The 23,561-nt window shown below is 42.2% G+C and overlaps 1 protein-coding gene and 1 long non-coding RNA gene across 6 annotated transcripts in view; one reads left to right on the top strand and one right to left on the bottom strand.

The window, feature by feature from the left end:
* Positions 1–20,084, bottom strand: part of MME (membrane metalloendopeptidase) — a 40,985-nt gene extending 20,901 nt beyond the window's left edge. The window contains exons 1-10 of one of the 5 annotated variants that reach the window (XM_067002707.1): positions 19,680–20,084; positions 15,378–15,547; positions 13,885–13,920; positions 10,431–10,592; positions 9,076–9,156; positions 8,227–8,322; positions 8,003–8,121; positions 6,898–6,963; positions 4,165–4,299; positions 1,937–2,038 (exon numbers count right to left, since the gene is read on the bottom strand). In XM_067002707.1, coding sequence (XP_066858808.1) covers positions 1,937–2,038; positions 4,165–4,299; positions 6,898–6,963; positions 8,003–8,121; positions 8,227–8,322; positions 9,076–9,156; positions 10,431–10,592; positions 13,885–13,920; positions 15,378–15,537 — 957 coding nt within the window. In that variant the 5' untranslated portion in view covers positions 15,538–15,547; positions 19,680–20,084. Of the gene's footprint in view, positions 1–1,936; positions 2,039–4,164; positions 4,300–6,897; positions 6,964–8,002; positions 8,122–8,226; positions 8,323–9,075; positions 9,157–10,430; positions 10,593–13,884; positions 13,921–15,377; positions 15,548–15,753; positions 15,772–16,224; positions 16,843–18,288; positions 18,921–18,964; positions 19,396–19,679 lie in introns of those variants that run through there. The other 4 variants (XM_048059469.2, XM_067002706.1, XM_048059468.2 and 1 more) reach the window with 4 other exon arrangements.
* Positions 1–23,561, top strand: part of LOC106043522 (uncharacterized) — a 90,390-nt gene that overhangs the window by 18,912 nt on the left and 47,917 nt on the right. The window lies entirely within an intron of this gene.

The raw sequence follows: 23,561 nt of genomic DNA on the forward strand, positions 1-23,561 counted from the left end.
AATGCTCTGACTTGAGTTCTCCTAACAGCTTCACCACTTGTAAATGGCATCATTGTAATAATAACTGATCTGAGATAATTTATATCCACTGTGCTCTAAAATCTCATTAACATATGGTGGTATTTAGCAGAAAGAGTCCAGATACTGTTTTGTTTTCAGTCTTACACTATTAAAAATGTTACGGCCCTTTCCATTTAGCCTGGAAAAGCAGATATATATATATATTTTTTAAGTAAAATTTCAATTGCCTTCTTGCTATATTTGGCTATGAACTTCTAAATCAAACCATGACTAAAAGCTTTATTTTTCAATATGGTATGGGCAATGAGAAATTTGTGGTATACATGACAGTACATTCTCAAGCATATAGTAAGGGCTTTCTCCGAAGTACACTGAAGTCCATAAAATGATTTATTTTAATAGGCTTTAAAACAGACACACTGAATACCCACTCCAACAAATTTTCCTCTGTATGCTGTAGTACGAGATACTGAAAAATGAAATGGATTTGGTAGCAGATCTGTTAGCATCTGATAGCAGCAAGCTGTGGCAGACAAACCTACTTCCCTTCATCTGCATGGTACCACTTGAGACAGATCCCTCAGCCTGCAGTCCTTTGGGCGGTACGGTGTTACATGGTTCTGTATGGTTTCTTTATTCAATATGGTTATACGGTGTTACGGTTCTTTTGACAGGAAAGCTTTACTGGAAGAGGTAACGTCTTTTATCAGACAAACTCTGTAGCTGAGGAAAGTAGATAAGCTTTCAGGAATAGATCTCTTTAGGTTTGAAAGAGAAGCAGCAAACTTCCAGCTAATTTTAGGGATAATTGCTGTACTATCCTTAGACCATTACAACAACACGACCAACTCCCATCATGTGTCTTTTGTGCATTTTTGGATAAATTTAGAGCAGATGATTATTGCTGATCTGCAGTGCTCCCCGGGAACTAAAAATAACCAGGGCAATACCATTCTGTGAGCAAGAGAAGTTAGTTTCTGACATTATGATTGCATTCTGACATTCTGACAGTAATGGTAACTGTTCAAAGTAAGATCTGTGGGAGAAGGTAAATTATGAAACAAATTAAGCTAGGCAGAATGGAACTGCCGTATAATTTAAAGTTGAAGAATCTAAAGTCAATAAAAATAGCAGAGACTATGAAGCTGTGCTAGTAATAATAGTGTTTCACAGCACCTCGCTGGCCTCAGAAGGCTCGGTTAACACACTGCTGCCAGTCAGAGCACAGTGCTTGCCATCTGTCAGCCTCTTTGTCTGCGTGCAGGACTCTGAAGTCGCTTATCATAAACATGTGCGTGTCTAGTAAGACATGATGCTACCGGGAAGGCTCACCCATGTTATCAAATCTTTTGATATTCTTTAGCTGGACTTTGTGGTTACTTGAATTAAAGGCTATACTGTGCGAACAGCACATGGCTCAGATAGGAGAAAATTCAGAGCTGAAACATCTTGGGGGAGCTACAGTGGGAGGAATGGGGAGAATTTTCCTGGTGTACGGTCGTGTCATCCTGGGCTTCTTTCTGCTTGCTTTGGGAGCCCATCTGACAGAGGGAATGGTGGAAAACCAGGACTTTTTGTTCTGAATCTGTAGCTCTGGATAGACAGAGAGGGTCTGAATAGCCACACACAATAGCGCAGCATATTTGAATGAACTGGTGGCTGCGTTTTTCTCCATCTCATATTGATGCAGAGGGGCAAGATCTGCCTTCAAATTTGCAGGAATAGCAGGTACAGACTTTTACATATAGTTTAATGTCAGCAGACTTTTAGGTAATACACTGTGCAATTCAAGTTAATTTCAAATATGTCTAAGCTCAAGAAAGAAATGTCTTTAAAGAAAAATTTGTCAGGCATTATCATTTAATCTCACCAGCCATAAATTAGAGGTTAAAATACCAGATTATTGATCACTCACCGTATGATTGATTTCCAATGAAAAGTTGTTTTGGAGTTGTGCCAGTGTCATTTTATTATACAGCAGAAGCGGATCGTTTCTGTCTTCAGATTTTGTTGTTGCCTATCAAAGTTAATCATGAGATTACTACATTACTACATAAATTGAGTCAGTTCATAGGAATTTTAGTAAGTAGAAGTAAAAAGAAAAAAAAATTCTGGCTTAATACATTACCGTGAGAAGTTTGCATAGCTGTGAAGCATCTCACGTGTATATATGCAGGTGCAAAACCGTGGGAGAAGGGAATCAAGGAAATGTATTTGTTGAGTATAAGGTGGCCTGTGGGCTGTGGCAGGAACACAGCGCGTGCATTCTGATCAGCATGTACGTGCTGTCTAATATATTCCTTCTGGAACCACTGTAGGATGGGAGGCATAACTCACTCAAGCTTCACATTAGTCTAGGCAATATGGTTTTGTACCGGTGTGGTGTTAAGAATGTGCATACATTAATACCTTAATGGAAAGACTGTATTAGGCCATTTGTTACAGACAATAAAACTGCCTCGCTGCCAGAGAACTGTGTCTGCAGTGGTGCTTTACGAGGTGACTTTATCCCTGGAGTCTCCAGACAGGAAATGTCAGCAAGGAGGTCTCTGGGATTAGGGTACAGACAATGTAAATTAGGGAGAGGAAAAAAAAACCACAGGACTCAGTAGTATTGTCTCCAAACTACTCCCTTGGTCTCTGATTTCTGTCTTGAATATGTTTCTGTTCTTTTCCTCAAACAGCAGTGTGTTCTTTGCCTGGATGCTTCTGATGTGCATTCCTGTATCCCTTTTAGTCGTGGACGTAACATGTGACAGCATCAGCGCTCAGTCACCCTGTACTCGAGCCCCTTTTCACTTCGACTTTTTTGATGGCAAGGAGAGAACATACAGGCACACAAGTGACTGTGGGAAAAGAGTGATCTTGTGATCCACGAAAGTAATTCATGGGAGAATCCATATCACTGCTGCCTGGAGTACTCCACTTGACTCAGTCAGGGGCAAGAACAGTAGCTCCCACCGATTTCAACTCATTTGAAAAAATCAGTCATGCCAACTCTGATTTTATCTCTATCCATTTTTTTTTTAAAGAGATTTATCTTTGTTTTCCTCTCTCCTACTCTACTCCCTAATGTATTGTGCATTCAGTATTTTATTCTGTTTTCTTCACCAATTCCCAAGAGCACAATGCCTTCTCTACTCTAGTAACATTCCGGATGGTGCCACGTTTTCTAGCTTTGATGAAAAGGTTAAAAAGTGAGGCAGTAGCAAGTTACCCACAACCATCCGTACTCTTTATCAGCAGCAACTGCTGTAGAGAAATTTCATTTGCGGCTTCCTTTCTTAATCCATTTCAAATATTTCTCCAATAAATTCTTTTTCATTTAATAATTTTCTCTCTCCGATCTAAGCCCAGAAGTGTATTTCTCAGGAAAATGTGAAATAAATCAAAATCATATGGTTTTAGTTTATATAAATGTGGTGGAAATGTCTACCTTTGCCAAACACATGCCCTTACTATCAGGGTAACTTAAAAAATAGCTGAAGCTATTTGGCTTGTTTTACAGTAATCTTCAGCTTCAGGACCTTCTGAAATGTTTAATAATTACAGGCCATGTTTTTGCTCATGGATGCTTTAATTTCCACTTGCTTTTCTCCATGCAAATTTAAATTCTAGCTATTTCTCCAAGGCATATTTTCTGGAGAACAGCGCTTGATTAAAAATGCACTTGAAACAATCGGTATTGTGGAGCAGCCTGTGTAGGACAAACATTACTTTGTGTTGTGTGGCAGGCTAAAGGTTGGGAATCTACTGCTCTGATAATCAAACAGCCCATGTGAAGAAAAGGACAAACAGAAAAGAGGCCCCAAAAGCATCTCCCAAAACATACTTTCTAAAACCGAACAGAAACCAAGCCTGTTTCTTGCTTTCTCCTTCTCTTGAAGGGCTTCTGTGAAGAGATTAGGATAAAATATTTTGCTATTTGGAAAACAGCTAACTCAAATATTTCCCCTTGCTCATTAGAAGGCACGTCTTATTATGTGTTCCTTTTAGGTGTTCCAGGCCCCATATATTTTTGGTCAACATTTGGTCCCACAAAGTAGCATGAGCAAGTAACTTAACAACTTGGTTTACAGTTAGCTTTCTTAGGTATTAAGAAGAAAGCTATTTAAAGAATACTTTAAAAATGTTTTTTCTTACATTAGCGATCTCTTTCTCCAGGTCCATAACTCTTTTCATTTCTTCAGAAATCTGCGTCTCATTGAAAGAAATGTTTCTTTCTTGTAGGATTAGTTTAGCTACAGAAATCATGAAATCAACATAGGCAGAACACGCCTGCAGGAAAAAAAATACAAATAATTTAAAGACAAAACTCTTCAAAGTATAGCACATTTTGATTATCTTTAAGATTTCATCTTCATTTTTATGAACTATGGTTCTTCACCCCTTTTTTAGGTAACTTTACAGTAACTTACTCCAAAATACTGTTAGATCACAAATAGAAATTTGAAAAGCCCCTCATGGAAAATTGCTGTATGATTTGTAGCACTGCTCAAACCTAAACACTGTCAACTACTGCACTGTGTTTTCATTATTTAAAATGAGACATTGGTAGGTCCACATTTAAACCACCACCTGTGTTTTTTCTAGCTCACTTTAATTACAACTTCCAAAAATACTGCTTCCAAAGAGCAGTGTTCCCAGAAACGTAAAACCAAGAGAAATGTTGATGGACTGTGTAGGATTAGCATTGTGGGAAAATTACTCCCAGAAGCAGTGTAGCTCCTCCCTGCTGCAGCCTGGAACATTTAGAATATAGATTTTTGCTATACCTAAGTTTGGTATAGGTAAATACACTATGGATATATACTATTGAATATATTAAATTTAATATATCTGAATTTACCAAGGATAGGAATGGATATATACAAGTATATTCTCTTAAATGTTACATTGTCAAATATCTATAAAGGTGTCATTATATTTTATGGAACTTAATTTTATTCTAATATCTCCTTGATAAGTCACACTCATTTTTCTGTAAGCAGAAATGCTCTTTTCAATATACTTTTAAAATGCAAATCAAAAATACATATTAAGTTAGCTAATAATAAATCTATTTTAGGCAAAATATCTTAATCTACTAAAACAGTGATAAAAATTGGATTAGTAAGGCGCATGGCATCAACTTCATTAAGAGACGTATTTTGGTATGTTCAGCTCCTAAGGCAGTGGGTTGCAGCCCTTTTAATGAACGCTGCGTTTGTACAGCCGTTCGGATAGCTGCCTTCCTTGCCATCCATCCGATGTCAGCCTCCCCTGCCTGCCAACAGTGCGGTGCTGTAACAGGCTGTGTGTGCTGGGAAACTCTGAGCAGCTCATGAAAAGTATTGACAACAGACTTCAAAAAGAAAGGTGGCTCACAGCATCCTGAAGGACTGAACTCTCAGTGTTATTTTTAATTAAGACAGATTATTTTGTCAGAGAGAAAGCCCATCAAACCACTGACAGCCACATTAAGTCACAAAAGAGAGAGCGCACCAAGCCTTAAAATAACATTTCAAAATACCCAAATCTGTGTATAATTTATGCAAAAAAATGAATGCAGACATTACCCCAAACCAGCAAGTAAACAGGAGTCTTCAGGTACCAATCAATGCACTTTATTTTTGGCCTAAGGATCATTGCATGGTCGTGTAGCAGTCAAAGAATTGTCAGCTAATTTCAGACAGACTGTGTAAATACACTCGGATATTTTGTGGGAACTTAGATGTCAGAGTAACGCCTGTATAAGCACAGGATCCATGCATCTTACAGGAAAAAAAAATAAAAAATCTGTTCCCAAACTCCACTTATCACTTTGTGGTGTGAAGTCCTGACAAAGGCAGAGGTTAAAGTGCAGGAGGCAGGTGCCTTGTTTAATGTGCACAGCTCAAAGGATAGAATGAGACAGCAAGAAACGGAGCCAAACACAGGTTATCAGAGTGCAAGGACGGAAGGGAGGAACAGCTCTCAATTGAGGTACTCAAGCTTCAGGTTGGAAGGGACCGCAAAACATTATCAAGTCCAACCTTTCATGGGAAAAGGGATCCTAGATGAGGTTATCTAGCACTTTGTCTATTTGCATATAAAACCTCCAGTGATGGGGGTCCCTGGGGGGGCTGTTCCAGTCACTGACAGGTCTCACTGTACCTGCTTGTTTCATGATTATTTCCTTCCAAGGGGTCCTAAAAAGTCAAGGAGCTGCTCCTCTTCTGACCTGCTTAATCATATATGAATTGCGTGGAAAACTACTACTTTTCTTCCGCGTGAATGTTCAGTTATTAAAAAAGGAAACAAAGAGAATGGGAGATAAAGGAAATGAGACAGGCTGGGGTTTTGGGGGCATAGTGACTTTAGAGGAACATGCAGTCGTCTCATCCAGTGCAGAGACAATTGGTTAGTACTGGCAACTGGAGCCGAGACAAAAAACACTTGGCTTCTAGTGCAGCCAGAAAGGTCAAACAGGGACACCAACATTAATGGCATAGTATTATAATACCAAAACTTCAGGACAGTTGTGATACTCCCTCCCATTCTTAGCCAACTTATTTCTATTTGCCCTTAATCTCATTCCTCTATATCCTGTTAATTTCCTTTCCTTTTAGCTCTGGTCTCTTGTCTTCTGACACACTTACCCACGTTAGAGTTTCTTTCTCCAGTCTGTCACACATTCTCTTCCCACCTGTAGATCAACCTTGTTTAAATTCTCATCATTATTACCTTTCTATTTCGGTTTCCCAGAGGACTCCCGGGGTTGGCATTACAATCTCTTTGGGGAGAGACTGTTCCTGCTCTTTGAGGGACTCCAACCCAACTCTTGAGGGTACACCTGCCTTGAAAATAGAGGCTAAAGCTTCTAAAGCAGTCGGTGATCTGTCAGCTCCATCTTACCTCTTTGTATGCACCAGTGCATTCATAGTAGTCACGAGAAGGCAGGCCGAGTCCAGGTTGATCAATCTGTAAAGTCAAACAAAAATTTAGAAGTGCTTAAGGACAAAATGTCATAGCATTGTACTATTCTTTGGCCAATTACAGGTTGCTGATGCTTCACTCTTGCAAAATTCTTGCCAAAGGGGAGTTTCTCTCCCATCCTGTTGCCCTCCTTTAATTCTTTCCACTCTCCCTTTCTTTTTTTTGTCTCTCTCTTCAGTTTTCTTTTTCTGTTGCTGAACAATGCATGCTATATATAATCCGTGCTAAAATGCTGGATGTACAGAAAACAAAGCAGTCCCCAGACAAGCAGGGCAGTTACTCCATCTGTGGAACTCTTACATGCAAAGTAGTCAAGGATCTGTCCACCCATTTACAGGAAAGATTACCTCGTCACTGCACCTGTAACAGCTGTGTCTCCGGAGTAGCTGGTGGAGATTCACCATACACCATCCTGTCTTCTCTGGACTTTCCATTTCCAGAGTTTCCATTTTTCATCTTACATTTACAGGCAGGACACTCGGCATGCTCCTTAAGCACATGTCCTCAGCCATTTTCATATCTGTGCCAGCTGACTGCAGGTCCTGTTACTACTTTGGCATCTGAATACCTTGTAAAAACACAACCCCCTTCGTTGTGGGCTCTCTGCCATAGCCAGGTTTTCAGTGACAGAGCTTTCTGCCGGAATTACATGGAAGGAAAGTCATGCTTACTTATTTCCTTGCATGCATATCTAAGTAGATCATGTCTGTCTTCTGTCCAGTGTACATATAAGCTGTGTGTATATCTATACATGTCTCAGTTATTCTCGCCTCACTGAGAACAACAATGTACGACTGCACAGAATAAAGATTTATAATCCTGAGAATGGATGATGAATATACTGTCAAACTGATAATGGAAGTTTAAAAAAAAAGCAACTACGGAGATTCACAAACTTATCTACAACTGACCGGTAAACTTCAAATCAGTAACGTTACTGCTGGCTAACATTTATGGCTGTGCTTTCTGGTTCTTTCGCTACACTTATAGGATCAGCAAGGCAATGCCACCCAGGTAGACTTACATGAATGATATGTGTTGTGGAATTTTTATCATCCGTGCCAACAAAAAAATTAATAAGGACCTTTTTCCCATATCTGGAGTTCAGCTCTGCAATAGCTGTCTCAGCTGTCCAAGAAGCACCTAGGCAAATGGAAGGTATACTCAATCTCTATTTTTGGTAAACAATGGAAAGTACAATCATTTAGAAATTCTAATGGAGAAGGAAATAAACACCTATTATCTTACCATAGGAAGACTCCCAGTTATTTGTTGCTACAGGCCAGTCAGATACATTTGGCAGCAGTCTGATTAAAGGCATTCCACCCCTGCTATCAATGGTAGCTTTTGGAAAAAATAAAATGAATTAGCATGACATTTTAAAACATACGAATGGTATACTATTATAATGTGTTCAGAATTCTGAACCTGAGCTATCTTTTCTCCATCACCACAATAGGATTATGTTCTGATGTATGACTTTTCTTTAACTTTTAATTTTTAAAATATGTTTCAGCCATGACTGCAAAACAACTTATGCAAATCCTTGGGAAGATGACATTTAAAAAATGTTATTTTGACTCTGCAAAGAGCTTGAAATAATAGCTTTAAAAATATTAATAATTTTATGGAAACTATAAAAACAAATTAGTAGCACTGCTGTTTTATTGCTCCTCATTCTAGTGACAGCATTTAGCTCAAATTCTTGAAATAAATTATCTCTGTGTCTTTAAAGAAACATGATATATGGGCTATTTTCCACCTCATCTCTGATAATTTCTACAAAATAATTAATATTTAACTGAAAGGATTTGAGTTTAAATATCTGAAGCAAACTGGTAACTCAAGAGTAATGTAATCGAACCTAAAATATCAAAGTAAGTAAAATAGGAGATAAGGTACTAGTTTTACTGTTGACATTCTTATTTGACCCTCTAAAACTGGTATATTTTAGTTCTCACCAAGAATTTCTAAAAAATTCTGCTCAGATACTATATGTATATAGGTATAACTGACTTTGAAAGATAGGTTTCTTGGATATCATTCTTTAGATTATATTTATGTATCCTATATGCACTAAATTCAGGAGGAACTTACTTTCATTTATGCACGAACTGTACAGAGTTTTTGCCTTCTGCACTGCTGTTATATCATTACTTCTTGGTGTGTCGAGGACATCTGAAACAGATGGCACATACATCTTAATATCTGATCTTTATGGGAAAGATAACTGAAAGAACCACAGAGGACACCATCCTGAGCACCAGAGGATGGAAGATCAGGGCTTTTGTTCCACCTCAAATTCCAGGGAAGCTTCACTATTTGAAAAATAGGGGGGAAAAGCTCTGGAGATGACATGCCTTGCAATTATGTCAGTCTGTGATAACATGTTGAGCGTAAAGGTGTGAAATAGATATTCTGTACATCATCCTCTGCAAAAGAGAATTGCCTTGACCTTTCAGTGATAGTTTTTAGATGACCGATCTGTTTGGAGAAGAGCATTGCTGTCGGGGCCCTAAGTGTACCAAGAGGCCCCAACTGCACTGACCAGCAGCCTGTAAGACTCACAGCGTCAACGGTGGGTCGAGCTGTTGGCTGAACCTGGCCATTGTCACTGCACCTGCTCTTCTCGTCTGGTCTGGGTCCTGTGGGACTCTGCCTCCTTTCTATGAGGCCTCTGTCCCTGCCTGCCTTGCGGTCACGTTTGGCTTCTGGCTCGCCTTCCCCTGTGGGGCAGCCCACTCTTGCCACTTCTTTACAACTGCTTTGTTCCACAGGAACCGAAGCCTCAGGAAGACCGCGACATTCACGAATTGCAAGCCTGGCAAAACTAAAAGCTATGCAAGGAGAGAACGGGTTTTGAGTCCATAGAGTGCTTTGAAGAATCTTTCATGAGTATAAACTCAGTTATTTCTTTGACTTACTTGTGTCTGAAAAAGGCGAATGTGGATAATTTGATGGTATTAGTTTGTGGAAAATGAAGTATTTGTAAGTCTATGTTGTGATTCTTTATAAAAACGCTTGCCTGCTATTTAGGATGTAGCTGATGGAATACAGATATGGAGGACAGGGCTGCCAGAGAGCAATTTCCAGCATTTCAGCTGACTTGGATACAGGCAGACCTCTTTCTTTGTCACCTAGCTTCACTGCTCCTGTTAGTTCATGGGGGTAATGATACAGATTTCAGTTATAATACGCAGATGAGCACACAGAGTTCAGATATCAGAAAGGTCAGGTCTATTCAGCTCTGCCCCAGTGTCAGACACAACAGCTTAACTTCCAAAGCATTCTCTTGAGCAAACAGTTTGTAGTGGTTTTATCCTGAACTGAACATAAAGAAACTGAAATATTTAGTAGTATTTTAAGCTTTGCTAGATAACCACATCTTCTTAGGATTACATGCAAGCCAAAGAAGAAACTTTATATAGTCCACAAACATAAACCCTACTGACCTTTTAAAACAACTTCTAGTTCATCTCTTAAAATGTCAAAGTTACTATAACGGGAGCTGGTTTCTGGAATGACGTTCTTCTTAAGCCATCCTCCACAGGCATATTGGTAAAAATCATTACAAGGCTCTGCAGTCGTGTCCATGTTCTCAATGATTCGGGCTGCTGTAATATAAGACAAATCAAGGTGTGAAGACTTTTTAGACAAAAGCAGTGAATCCCCCCCCCCTTTTTTTTTTTTCTTTTTTTGCTCTGATGGGGAAAATAACAAGTAGTTTTCCTTTAGTTTAGAATAGGCTCATGTTTACTATCATGTTCTAGACCAAGCAAAGTACTAGTCAGTAAACAAAAAATTGCTATTCTTTTACTGCGCACAACACACATACATTTCTATTGCCTGTGTTTGCTGATGGGTAAACTGACTCTAATGTTGCTACTTATTGTGAGTGGTTACTTGGTTATAAAATGTTGAATTTACTGACTTATACTTCTTTGTATTGAAACGTGGTGAAAAGAGAAATTAAAAGTACAAGACATATAGGTTAAGTATCCAGTGTGATGTAACTTAAGTAATTAGGTATGATGCAGGCTTAGCTGAATCTAATCTATTTCAACACAATAATGATTTTTTTTTTCACTGTTTAAATTCTTGTCAGGAAAGTTTTCCTATTAATGATTTCCTGAATTGACATTTGATTTTCTAGACCTATTCTACAGTTTTTCTAGAACTGACACTGCCTCTTGATGTCCCTCTTGACCCTATTAAAGTGGCTGGTCAAAGACTAACTGGTCAGTGACTGATCATGACACAGGATTCCCTTTTTAAACCTGTTTTCTTGATGACAGTTTCCCAGCTGCTGTTCATAAACTTACTGCACTTTTTCTTTTTTGTCTACTTATTCCACCTAGCTTGTTTTCACCACTAGTATGCTAGCACTAAGGGAAGGAGAGATGCTAGGAGCCAAGCAACAGCTAGTGAGACCTCTGATTTGCCAGAACACTGAATATCCTTCCCGTTTTTCAGACATTATTTTTAGTAAATGGTGAGGCTTGTGATTATAAGTGTTCATTCCTCCCACATGGGTGAGTCAAATATTTATAGTTATTTCTCCAGTATTTTCAATATTTTCCGTGTCTCTTATGCTGGTGGAAATGAGAGGTGTGGGCAGCCTGTAGTATTTATGTTGACTGGCTTTTTTTTTCCCACCTGCTTTTCTTGGGATCTTCAGTTGGCTAAAGAAAGTTATATTTGAGGCCAACATCTGATGTAATTTTGTTATCAATGAAGCCTTGAAACATATGCTTGGTGTCGACACGTGAATTGCCCCTTTGAAGGGGAAGTGGGACCACTTATGCTGGACAGAATCCTAAACATGCTCTAAGTTATTTATGAGTTGATACTTGTGCCCAGGGGAGATTTATGATAAGTTCAAGGCTGTACATTGAGACATTTTTGCCCTGTAAATATTAAGTGTGAGACTGATGAATATTTTGTTTTTTAATTCTAACGCAGGGCAATACATACTTTTACAAATAAAGTTTATACACAGTACACATTTCCTTCGTCCTCAGTATTGCTTTGATGAACCAGTGTTGGTTGATTCATATTCTTACTTGTTTATTTGACTTCCTAACTGTGACCAAAGAATACAGAGCCTTCTCAATTACTTTTAATGATTAATTTTATTGTAGTACTCATGATTACCAGTTGTTGCTTTAACAGCTTACAAATAAAGTAATAAAAGCTGGCATAACAACCAGTGACCTGGGGAGGGTATGGGAGAAACACTATTTGCTTACCTAGGCAAAATTTATATGAGAGATCAAAATTTCCTATTCTCATCAGTCTGTGTTGTTTGAGCTCAGGAAAATTAGCAGAGTTTGTCAGCATATTCAAAAAATGTTTAGGTGTACAAATTACATGGTAACTTTAAATGCCACACTGCAATAGATTTCACAAACTTTGATAACGTTATCATGCAGTTACTCACATTGTACCCTGTATATAACCAATTGAATTTACATTGCATTTTTTCTTCTGGTCATTTATTTGAAGCTCCTCTATTAAATGTACTATAAATTCTGTCAGTATCTGCACTTTATTCTTTTTCAGTGGCTTGTTCCTATTGCAAAATTTTGAAATACATTGGGAAAAAAATCACAATATTGGCCAATTCTGGTGTAAGGCATTACCATTTCACTTAATGCCTATACCTAATTATATTTCCTGAAAGTTAATACTTCCTGCTTTCTATGTGTATTTAACTTGGCTGTCTGTTATCCTACATGGTCTGGAAGGAGAACTCAAATTAAATGTGGAACAAAATCCTGATTTGAACTAATATTACACTTACGGATTCATCCCAGTAAGATTAAGGAGCAAAAAACAGTTTTCTCTTGTTTAAGGACTTTTTTATTATTATTAAAGTTGATTAATTTTGTTATTAAATGATACAGTTCTGAAAAGCTTTTTGAACTCTGTTGTGAATTCTTTGAGCGCTGAAGGCTTGAGCAGCCCCTACCTAACCATTCTGGACCCCTGGTTCGCAGCATTCTGATTCTGGAGTCAAGAACTCACTCACTGTAGCGACCACCTAACTGAATTAGCCTTTTCTGTGAGTAATTCCTTATCAACACTCCCATTTAAAGAATTTAATGATCATATAGGTGTAGAGGTGGCCCAGCACTTCTATAGCAATTTCTGCCGTAAATGCATTTTACCACGGTGGGACAGGGAAAACCTGGCTCAGTAAATAAATAATCTAACACTTTAAAATTCAAGCTGGTCACTCCAAACTTTGCTTAGAGCTGTGCATTCTAAATAATTTACACTCAGATGCAGTATTTGGAACTGAATTACAGTTCTGTAATGGCTAACACACCTGAACATCATGTGGGGGGCCCCTTATCCTAACTGCTCCCTTTGTTGTAAGGAAAACAAAGACATCATTGCTACAGCAGTGTAATAGACCGGACAGATTTTTAGGTGCTTCTGGTGATTGACCCTTGCTAGGCAGAAACACATCTTAATGCTGCAGGTTATGATATGGTCAGAAGTGTTCTAGTTTGGCGTCATTGCTTTTGCATCTGTTTTTATCTTATTTTAGGTATAGCGCAACAGCTAAAACTTAAGTATAGAGATTATAACTCATTAGATACACTGGTTGCCTCCCCAGAATCCTACAGTATGGTGTATAAATACCAAGTCTTAACAGCATTCCTTGGAGAGTCTAAGTCTTGAACTAGCCTGACCCCAATGACTTTATAAGATCTGACAAATCACATCACAAGATTTTACATTTGTAGAAGAAATATGCTAAGAAAAAGTTTTGGGTGAGCAGATCTCATGCCTCAATGTGCCATATTTGACTGCAGTTAGCTGGGAAAATTATGTGCTTATATATATATATATTTAAGTACATAAATATATTTAAAAGGTATATATTTTCATTCTTACCTGATTTTATACAGTCTGATGTCTTGCAAACCCCATCTAAAAAAGGATACAATCATACTTTTAATTTCTACTGAATGTCAATATAATAAAAGCTCCTGTAATTTTTACTTCCATGGGCAGTCACCTTAGAAATTGCATTTAACTGCAGTGTACAGTAAGATAAAGATAAAAGGACACCATATATTCAGAAAGCGAATATTTATAGGATCAGGTTCTAAAAATACCATTACCTTCATCCCTTTAGGGTCACTCAGTGCTAGCCACCCATCATGCACAATTTTTGTAGTCAGAAGAAAATATTCTATCATTCAATAAGAGATGGTAAAAATATTATTTTTACAAAAAAAAAAAAAAGAAAGAATAAGTTTGGAGGAAAGACAGAACACGTGCTGAAGAGAGTTGCAAAGTTAGTTTGAATTTAGCAACTCCCAACAAAGACAAAAACATTTTGGAAGAATTATATGAAAATCCTGAGACATTCATTCTGAAGCCCTTTAAACAAAACAAAAGGTTCCAGAACATGAAGATACTTCCTTCTGAGACCTCAGAAATACAGCATTTTTTATTTTTCATTTCAAAACGGCATTTTGCCGTTCCATAATCAAATAATACTATAATAAAAAGCTTAAATTAAAATTATTATGTACTTTAAAATGAAATGAAGCATTTCATTGCTGATATAACGAAACATTTTAATTTGACACAAAAAGGAATTTTGAGTTTCCTTGCATTGTCTTTTCCAAAAATTATCAGAGTACTTCTGCCTGAACTGAATTATTTTCAAATATTTTGGTATGACCAGTGAACCACAAAACCTTTTCATATGACTATACCCATTAAGAATTTTTGCAGCAATAGCTGCAAAAAAAATAGGAAAAAAAAGGAAAAAAATAGGATTTTTGTACATATACAGGAATATGGAAGAAACACTGTAGTTTGGTTTTCTTCAGAAGCATTGTATTTTGTATTTTTCTGCTTACTGAAGCATTAATTACAAACAGAAATATTGCTAAGACAGAACAAGCAGATGGTTTGTGTTTACCACAACCTTGCATGAACAAATTAACTTAGAGAGTCCTGGTTGGAAAAATAGCAATTTTGTGTCAGTGCCCAGCAATAATGAGTGGGGATGCAGCTTTACATTTCATGTAATTGTGTCATACTGTTAATCACATATGTACGAGATACAATTATGATGTAGCTGTTATTAATCATTTAATTTTATACAGTGGGCAAGGTACAGTCTTCCACTATCAGGCAAATACTTCTGAGCTGACCATTTAAAATTTTTTCTTAATGTTTTCTGTCTAGCAGTTATATATACCATGCAACATAGACTTTTCTAATACAACATTTTAATGTATTGAATCTTCAGTATTTTTTCCAGTATGAACAGCTGAATTCTATCTGATGAAGCACTTTTGCATAATTACTTAAAATACTTTTACATTAGTATGTATTTGTACATTGAAAGACACTTTAAATGTACTCACCATCATAAGTCGCATACAGAACTATCATTGTGATTGCTACAATAGCTAGCAGAATCACTACAACAGTTAGCCCTATTTCCAGGCCACTCCATCGCAGTTTCTTCTTTGGTTTTGGAGTATTCATTTCAGTTATATCCATCTGGCTTTCTGACTTGCCCATAACCTAGTGTCTGAAAAGGAAAAAGGAAAATTCTCTGGAGGACTTACGCTGAATCATGGGTCTTGAAATTGGCTTCTCAACATCACAGTAACAAAGATGTTTCCTGGGTGAATTTTCACACTTGCACAGAGTTTATTTGTAACATCTCTAGAAAGTCATGACATTAAAAATGACATCCTTTTCTCATAGACAAACACACACACACACGGTACATACCATGTACTACTTGTCATTTATGGAGAACAGAAGAGTGGTGTTCCTTCACATGAAGAGGCCACCAAACAGAAAGGGAAGGCCAACAAACCAAGCCCTATTTTTAAAACTTACCCATGTAATTTAATCTTGCACGATGGTACAGGAGTTCACAAGCAAGCAAAAGCAAGTCTTCCCTGCTTGAATAAAAATTAACTTAATCTGCCAATTACTTATCTGCTGCCAAAGGTCAAAATATGCCATTGTGCTTCGCTGTCATCTTTTAAAATATCGTGTAAGCAATTCTTGACTACAGCTTTACAGCTGTCACCGAAAATAGCAAAAAATAAAAAAATAAACCCTCAGGCTCTGCTGGGAGCTTGCCACACTCACACTGAAGATAATGAGTCTTTACAGTGATCTTTAAAGAAGTGCAACCAAGTCCTCTCGTTTGGGGTTAGAACACTGTAAATTAGAAGTAACTGCGGTACGTACATGCAAAACCGGGGGCGACTAGACTCATCCTCACTCATGGAATGTGAATGCCGTCGTAGATTTTAAGATTGTACTTCTGTCGCTCGTTAAGATCACCTGGCTACCTTTTGCAGCGCTGCTGTTGTATAATTCTTTGCTCTCTCTCTTCGTATACTCCCATTTGCTTAGGGCCAGGTCATTTTCTCTGCTGGCAGAGATTCGTATTCCTATACACACAGCAATGCTGTTGTCCTCAGTATCTCACAATGAAAACTTGACAGCTTCTATTCGCAGCGTTTCCTGGAGATCCTCTTGTATTCTTCACACCCTTTTCCCCCTACTCTTTGTAAGCAGGGGTAACAGCAGTAAGGGAACCACTCTCAGCTTCTACATCCATTCAAGCCCAAGACTTGTACTTCATTTATTTGAAGCTGTTTCAAGTTGTGTATTGCTGGCTTGGATTCATCTTTGTCTCTTCAAGCTGCTACAATCTTTCAGATATCCAGTCTTTTCTTCTCAGCGCCTTCTGTTTCTGATTTCTATTCCTTGGTTTCAATTATCTCTTCCCCCTTTTTCATGCCCACCTCACAAGCTAGCTCCTCCTCTGCAAAAACATGTCACTAAAGTGTGTATGCTTATGAATAAAACAAAAATATTAAATAATGCAGTATCATGGACCTAAGTAAACAGAGACTTTGTGTTCCACGTGGTTATGCAATAGCTGGTTCAGTGGATCCTTGGACACTATCATACTAACACTGTTTATCCAAATGAACGAGAAAACATTTCAGTTGAGTGTCTCATCTCCACCTCTGTCACTACCGCCTGGTGCCAGCAGGATGTGGGAAGTGACCAGCAGGGCCAGGATCAGGGGTCTTCTGTAGCTCCGGAGGCTGGTGTCCCGCAAGGTCTGCCCAGCCTCTGCCTTTCCACATCTACAGGTACCATTTCAGCCACTTGCACTTTCCTCATGGGCCGCTATTTTGCTCTGAAGAGTAGGTTTTTGGCCAAATCAGCAAGTGGTTTCTGAGACACAGCACTGAAACCCCACAGAACCATGCACAAGTGAGAGCTATGTACAGAAACTTGCCCTGCATTAACTGTGAGCTAGAAATTTGTAAGTAATGTAACGACAAGTTAACCATGATACCCTTCTCTCTTTGATCATACAAAGCAGCAGAAAATGTTATTTCTACGGACTGAATGCTGACCAGTGCCCAGAATCCTCTGAATACTTGGAGCCTAATGTAAGAAATGATGTTTGCCTTCTGCCTCTGAAAGTGTCTTTAAAGCACTGAAAACGCAGTTTATTAGGGCAGCAAGAACTCCTGTACCTTTCATGTGCTCATATGTTCCTTGCAGTCAGCTAAGTTTTTCCAAGTGAGCTAATCTTTCTGCTCCTGCAGGAGTGTTCCTCGTGTTTAAAGGCATCCCACTGACTAATCTTTACCTCTGGTTATTTAGAGAACTTATCCCGTCTGCATCAACGACCACCAGGCAAAAGCTTCTTTCTGCGCTAATTGCAAGCGCAGCAAAAGTATAAGACTAATTTAAGCAGATACAAGCTTAGGTATTACGGTTTTCTTACGTTTCTTAGTGCTCCCGTGATTCCCTCTACCAACTAAAGCCTGGATACAACAGACAGCCGAAATTACTTTGTCCGATCCCGGTCTAGGTGGCACGGGGGATTAATTAGCCACCTTTTCCTTCGGGGACGCGCACGCTTGAAGCTGGCCGGTGGCACGCCCGGCTCTCAGGGCAGCCTCCAGAGCGTCCCCAAAGCACCCGCCCCCTTCGTGCCCCCGGGCCCTCGGGGCGGCGGGCGGCCCTCGGGGCTCCGTGCCGTAGGGGAGGGGGGCACGGCGGCCGCCGGGGGGCGCCCCGGGCCCGGCGGGAGGGGCCGCGGGCGGGGAGGGGCCGCCAGGTCGGTACCGCGGCCCCGGGGCCGCTGCCGGCCGGGGAGGCGAGCTCCGAGCCCCGAGCCCCGAGCCCCGAGCCCCGCCGGGGGGCTCCGTGCTCCCGCGGGGCCCGTCCGAGCCCCCCGCGGGGCGCCCGCCCCGTCCCGCCCCGCGTCCCCGCACTCACCGGGCGCCGCTCGGAGGGGTCCGGCCGCGGGGCCGCCACGCGCATCCCCGGGCGGCGGCGGCGGCGGCGGCGAGGGGCGCCCCGGGCCCGCGGGCGGCGGCGGGGCGGCGGCGGGCAGCGGCGGTGCGGCTGAAGGCAGGCTCAGGCCGTCGGGGCGCCGGGCGGCCGCCGGCGGGGCTCAGCGCCCGGCTCGCCCGCGGGCAGCGGCGGGGACGCGGGGCGCCGGCATCGCCGGGACATCAAAGCCCGGGGGCGCTCCCCGCTGCCCGCCGCCTCGGAGCGGAGGAGCCGTGGTGTGGCCGGCGGCCGAGCGGTTGTGCGGGTGACCTGGAGGCTCCTTCCTCTTCGCGCTCATAAGCACGCGGTGGGGCAGGAAACAAGCGAGCAGGCTCCCCCCCGCCCCGGCGGCACCGAGCCGCGCTCTTCGCCTCGCCGAGCCTCCCCCGGGCGCCGCGGTGGAGGCGCGGGGGGGAGGATGCGGCCGCGGGCGGGCGGGCGGCGCGACCCACGCGGCCCGGGCCGGGGCTGCCCCACCGGCGGCCCGGGGGAGCCCCCGCGGCGCCCCGCCGCCGGCCCCGGCCGCTGCCGGGGGGAGGGCAGGGCGAGCGGCTGCACGGCCGGGGGGCTCGCTCCCGTGCGCGCTCGGTGCCTGTGCCAAGTTAAAGCAGGCACGTACCCTCCGCAGGCTCTAAGGTCCTCGCTCACCCAAGGATTTCTGCTCACGAGAGAGGCAGCTGCAACTTCGTGCCCGGAGAGGCAGCTCTGAGCTACCGTCGGATTTATCAGGCAGCCAATATCAAAAGATACTCGTTTCCTTCTTACTAAGTTTCGTGCGAATAGTTTCATTTTTACTAATGAAGAGGCAAACGCCAGAAGAAGCAGTACGAGCTGCTGCCACTCCTCTCTCTCGAGCCAGATACCCTGCTCCCTTTTGCTGCCTCCCTAACGGCACCCATATTGCCTCTAAGGCACGAACGGCAGCTGAAATTTCTGAAATCTTTTATCACCAACTACACACGCTGCAACATCCACTGCTTGCGAGAGGCAACCTTCCCCTGCTCTTAGAAAAGTGGAAACTGAGAAGTGGCTTCGTGCTGGAACTGCAGAGAGTGGTCCACGGAGCGCATGCAATGAAGAGGGGAGGGCAACCAGGTATCAGCAGAGCAGAGCAGGTAAAAATGAAGCATTTTTGCAAAATGAGCATATGAAGAAGGAACAAGAACAAAAAAGGGTTTAGTCCCTGAACAGAAAAGGCAATAGTAAGTACCCAAAGTAGGCAAGAAAAAAAGTCTAGAGAACAGAAACGTTGCATTTTCTTACAGTTAAGAGTGGGAAAAATGCTGGTTCTACCATTTCTAGAGTCAGCGTTCAAATTAATGTAAGCATCTCACCTGCAGCCTTTCCTGCATTAATTCTTGCAGAGTCCCACTCCAGTGACTGGAAGAAGCCATCTGCTCCTGCAGGTCAGTCCTGACATTACCTGCTGCCTTCAAGTCACCCCGACACAACCAGTGCAAAATCTCACCAATCAATGCAAGGACAGATGAGTCATTAAGACTATTGTACGGCCCTAATTACGGCAAAGCTGGACAAGCAGAGGGTAATGTGTGTGGACAGACAACTAAAATGGCAACAAAAGGACTTCTTTCAGAATTTTTAGGTAAACCAAAAACCTGCCTTATTCACCGCAAAGGGAGAGAAAAGGGAGACACTCGACTGGAAATCTTTTAATAGTCCGATAGAACTGACATGCCTGACATGCAGTGTGAGAGTTTCCACTCTTGGAGAACCTCGTGCTTGGAAAAGCAGTCGGACATCAGTATATCTGAAGGCTAAAGGAGGTGTGACCTGTGATTCAAGTACTGTAATTCCTGTGTGGGCCTCCTTTAGGGAAAACTCCCACCAAGTAAATAGTGTAGTATCCTGTCTAAAACCCATTATCTGTGCTCCCACGGACAATCAGAGAAAGAGGAAGCTTGTACTCGCAGACTATGTTGTAAGCCTGCGATAGAGCTGGAAAATCCCTCGGTCAGCACAGCCACACCGCTCCTGCTGCAGGCTGGCCCCTCAGCTGCCCGCTGCTGACAGCTCCCTGCGAACGCGTGCGCTCCTTGGCTCGCGGGACTGTCCCCCTGCCACCCACCGAGGTGCGCCTCAGCTGCCTCGCGCGCTTTCAGTAGGTGGTGTACACACTAAGCTCCTTCTTGCAGTGACCTTCAGGCTCTGCCTGTGAGCAGCTTCTACAAATTCCTAGCTGAGATCAGGAGTGTATGTGATTATTTTGTATGCCCTCTGAGTTTAGAGATAAGAGAAGATGTACAGCCTCATTCTATTAATGGAAATACTCTGTGCATTGATAAGGTACACCCTCATGCCAAGATGAACCAAAGAGCACATCACAGCTTGCATTAATTACTGTCAAATTCTAAGTATTTTCTTTCTTCTTATTCAGCTTTGTCATCTTTCTGGTATTATAATTTCACAAAGATGAGAAAAAAAAAATAAAAACACCCCCCCCAACCTACAACAGAAAGCTCACCCCAAAATTGAAAACATAATGAAACCCTCACACTTAGAGATGATAATAAATGGTTTGTCCTTATGACCCTTCTGAGTTATCTTATGCTTGAGTAATCTTCCTGCTTTCGGTGAGAAAGACAGCAGGATTAAGAGTGTGCAGGTCCGTCCTTCGGGGATAAGTTTAATGGAGTCTGGTGCTACTGCCGACAGTTCTCTGTACTTCTGATGGACAACCACCAAATTGAAACAAATACGTGGTAAATTTAAAGAACCAAATAATACTCAGTGGACGATTTAGAGTCAGAAAATGAAAAAAAAAAAAACCAGTTAATGATTCAACACAGTGTCATTAAATCAGCGTCTTTGCAAAATAAAGGTTTCTGGTCTATACTAACTTAAGATGACATAGCGGTACTACTACCTCCTAAAAATCAGTGGCTAGAGAAGAAAGCTTCTCCAAAAACTGTGCCCGCGGGTAGTTCGGAACACACAAAATGCACTGTCCGGCCCTGAGCAAAACAAACTGCGTCACAATAACTGACAGCAGTAAGACCTTATTCTCAGTATGACCTCTGGATGACACTTAGGAAATTAGGACTCATTTACATTACTGTGAAACAGAGTTGATGATACTCGTTGTATTTCCTTTTGGGAAAGCTCACTTTCCCAAAGTAACAAAGTCAACGTTCAAGAAGCAGACAGCTGCCAACTTTAATGCTGCCTATGTGACTGTGACGGCCCATCCTAATCCTGTTACATTCTTCTCCCTGTCAAGTCCGATGTTGTAGGCAGCAAAAGAAAATGGAAAATCTCCTGCCTTCTGTCCCTGGTCTGGGGCACGGTGAACGCGGTGGGGCTGTGGGAGAATGTAGATGCCAGAGTCTAACACGCTGGGAATATAGGCAGGGTTCTTTGGGTACGTTTATAATGAATCCAAGTCTGGGTGATTTTTCATTTAGGAAAGTAAACAGCCTAGGCCTCACATATATGCTTCAGTGCCTAAATTATTCAGGTCTAATTGTATTGTATTACAAAGCTTTGTCTTTGTAGCTGACAGTCTTTGTACCGTAACTGATTTGCAGGTGTTCGCAAGCCTGAAAAAATGTTTGTCCAAAAAGCAGTGCTTTTTTTTTGCTATTTTTGAGCCTGCCTAAAAGCCACACACAATGCTTCAATTAATACAGTCTAATAGGCTTTTGGGGGTCCTAGGATCCCGCCACACTGGCGATCATAGTTGTGGTACTGGAAAACAGTGCGTGTTTTTTGTGGAAGAAGTGGGTAAAAAATAAAGTAAGGTAAGACTGTATGTGATATTTGCTAACACATAAAAGTTATTAGTAATGTATGCACAGAAGCAAGAGGTAAGAGACAGGATTTGGATGAGTTAATTGCCATGTTTCCTGCACAGTTCAAGTATGACTTTGCAAAGCTCAGTCACACTTGGGCTTTTCCGGTTCACTTCAAAACCACAGCTTTGCAAAAAGCGTACAAGCACAGAGAGGCCTTCAGTCCAGCAGCTACTGGAGCAGAGACTACCACGGACGTACAACGCGTACGCTGCCAATAGCACATGATGTTTCCGAGTAGTTGCCAGTGTTTGGGCTTCCAAGCGCGGCAGCCCCCCAGATGCAGCGCCAGCCGCACCAGCGATGCTCCGGGCTCTGCCCAGCATCTCCCTCGCGGTGCCCTTCGGCTGTGCTTACCCCAGGGAGCCGCCAGCAGGGCCTGGCTGCCGGCGAGCTGCGTGACTGCTCCGGCTGCTGCAAGCTGTGCTCAGCAGCAAGGAAAGGGCAGCGGCTGCGTGGCGCTGAGGAGGAGGCGGCGCTGCCTCTGCCAAGGCGTGGGCAGCTCGCACCTCATGCCGTGCTGCACCCCGAACCTTCTGGAAGGCCGACGAGGCGGAGGCTGAGGCAGAGGCTGAGGTGGCCAAGGCCGAGGTGCCCAGTGCAGCAAAGCTAAGTGACTCCTGTGCCCATTCTCCCGCGTCGGAGGAGGGCTCCGGATGCACTGCGGTACAGGAGCAGGGCCCTTCAGGTCACCCCTCAGCGGGGTGGCTCTGCCTCGGGTGCGCTTAAATGTGGCGGGGTTGTGGGGCTGCAGGGAACGTGCCTTGGGAGTCAGTCCTGGTGAGGAATCAGCGCAGCGTCGTTGCCGACAGGAAAACAACAACCCACCCTACTTGCCTGTTTGTATTTGTTCGTGAGGAGGTATTTCATGTTTAAACATAAACACTTGTGTTTTGGAGAAGTTAGCTGCTTGCATCACCTCAAAAGCTTAAACTTGGATTTTTGTTTTGTTAGAATTTACATCATCTTTATTATTCTCAGGCCTCAGGGCTGGTAATTTCCTGTCTGCCTTTCTCGCAGAGCTGGATCTTGCCAGGAGCCCCGGGGCAGGGAAGTGGAGGCAGGCGCCAAGAGATGGGGCCTGTGTGGGTCGGGCGGCGCGGGGGTGCCGAGGGTGTGCTCCTGCAGGAGATGCCAACAGCAGCAGCAGGCACTGGACAGAGAGCAAGTCACGGAAGGGGAGATACGTGCAGACCACGATGGTGGCTAATATTTTGAGTTAAAAACTTGAAAAGCGTATGCATGCTTTGTATTTCTCCAGGCTAAATGATAGAAGCTAGATTCTACTGAATAATGAGATGAAGGCTAATAATATATTGGACTGTTTGAAGCAGAGTTGAAATGCCTAGTGAGTCTGTACAAGATAATTAAAGTTCAACCCACAAAATATACGAACACAGGTCTTGG

The sequence above is a fragment of the Anser cygnoides genome, chromosome 9 (genome assembly GCF_040182565.1).
Source record: "Anser cygnoides isolate HZ-2024a breed goose chromosome 9, Taihu_goose_T2T_genome, whole genome shotgun sequence".
Lineage (NCBI taxonomy): Eukaryota > Metazoa > Chordata > Aves > Anseriformes > Anatidae > Anser > Anser cygnoides.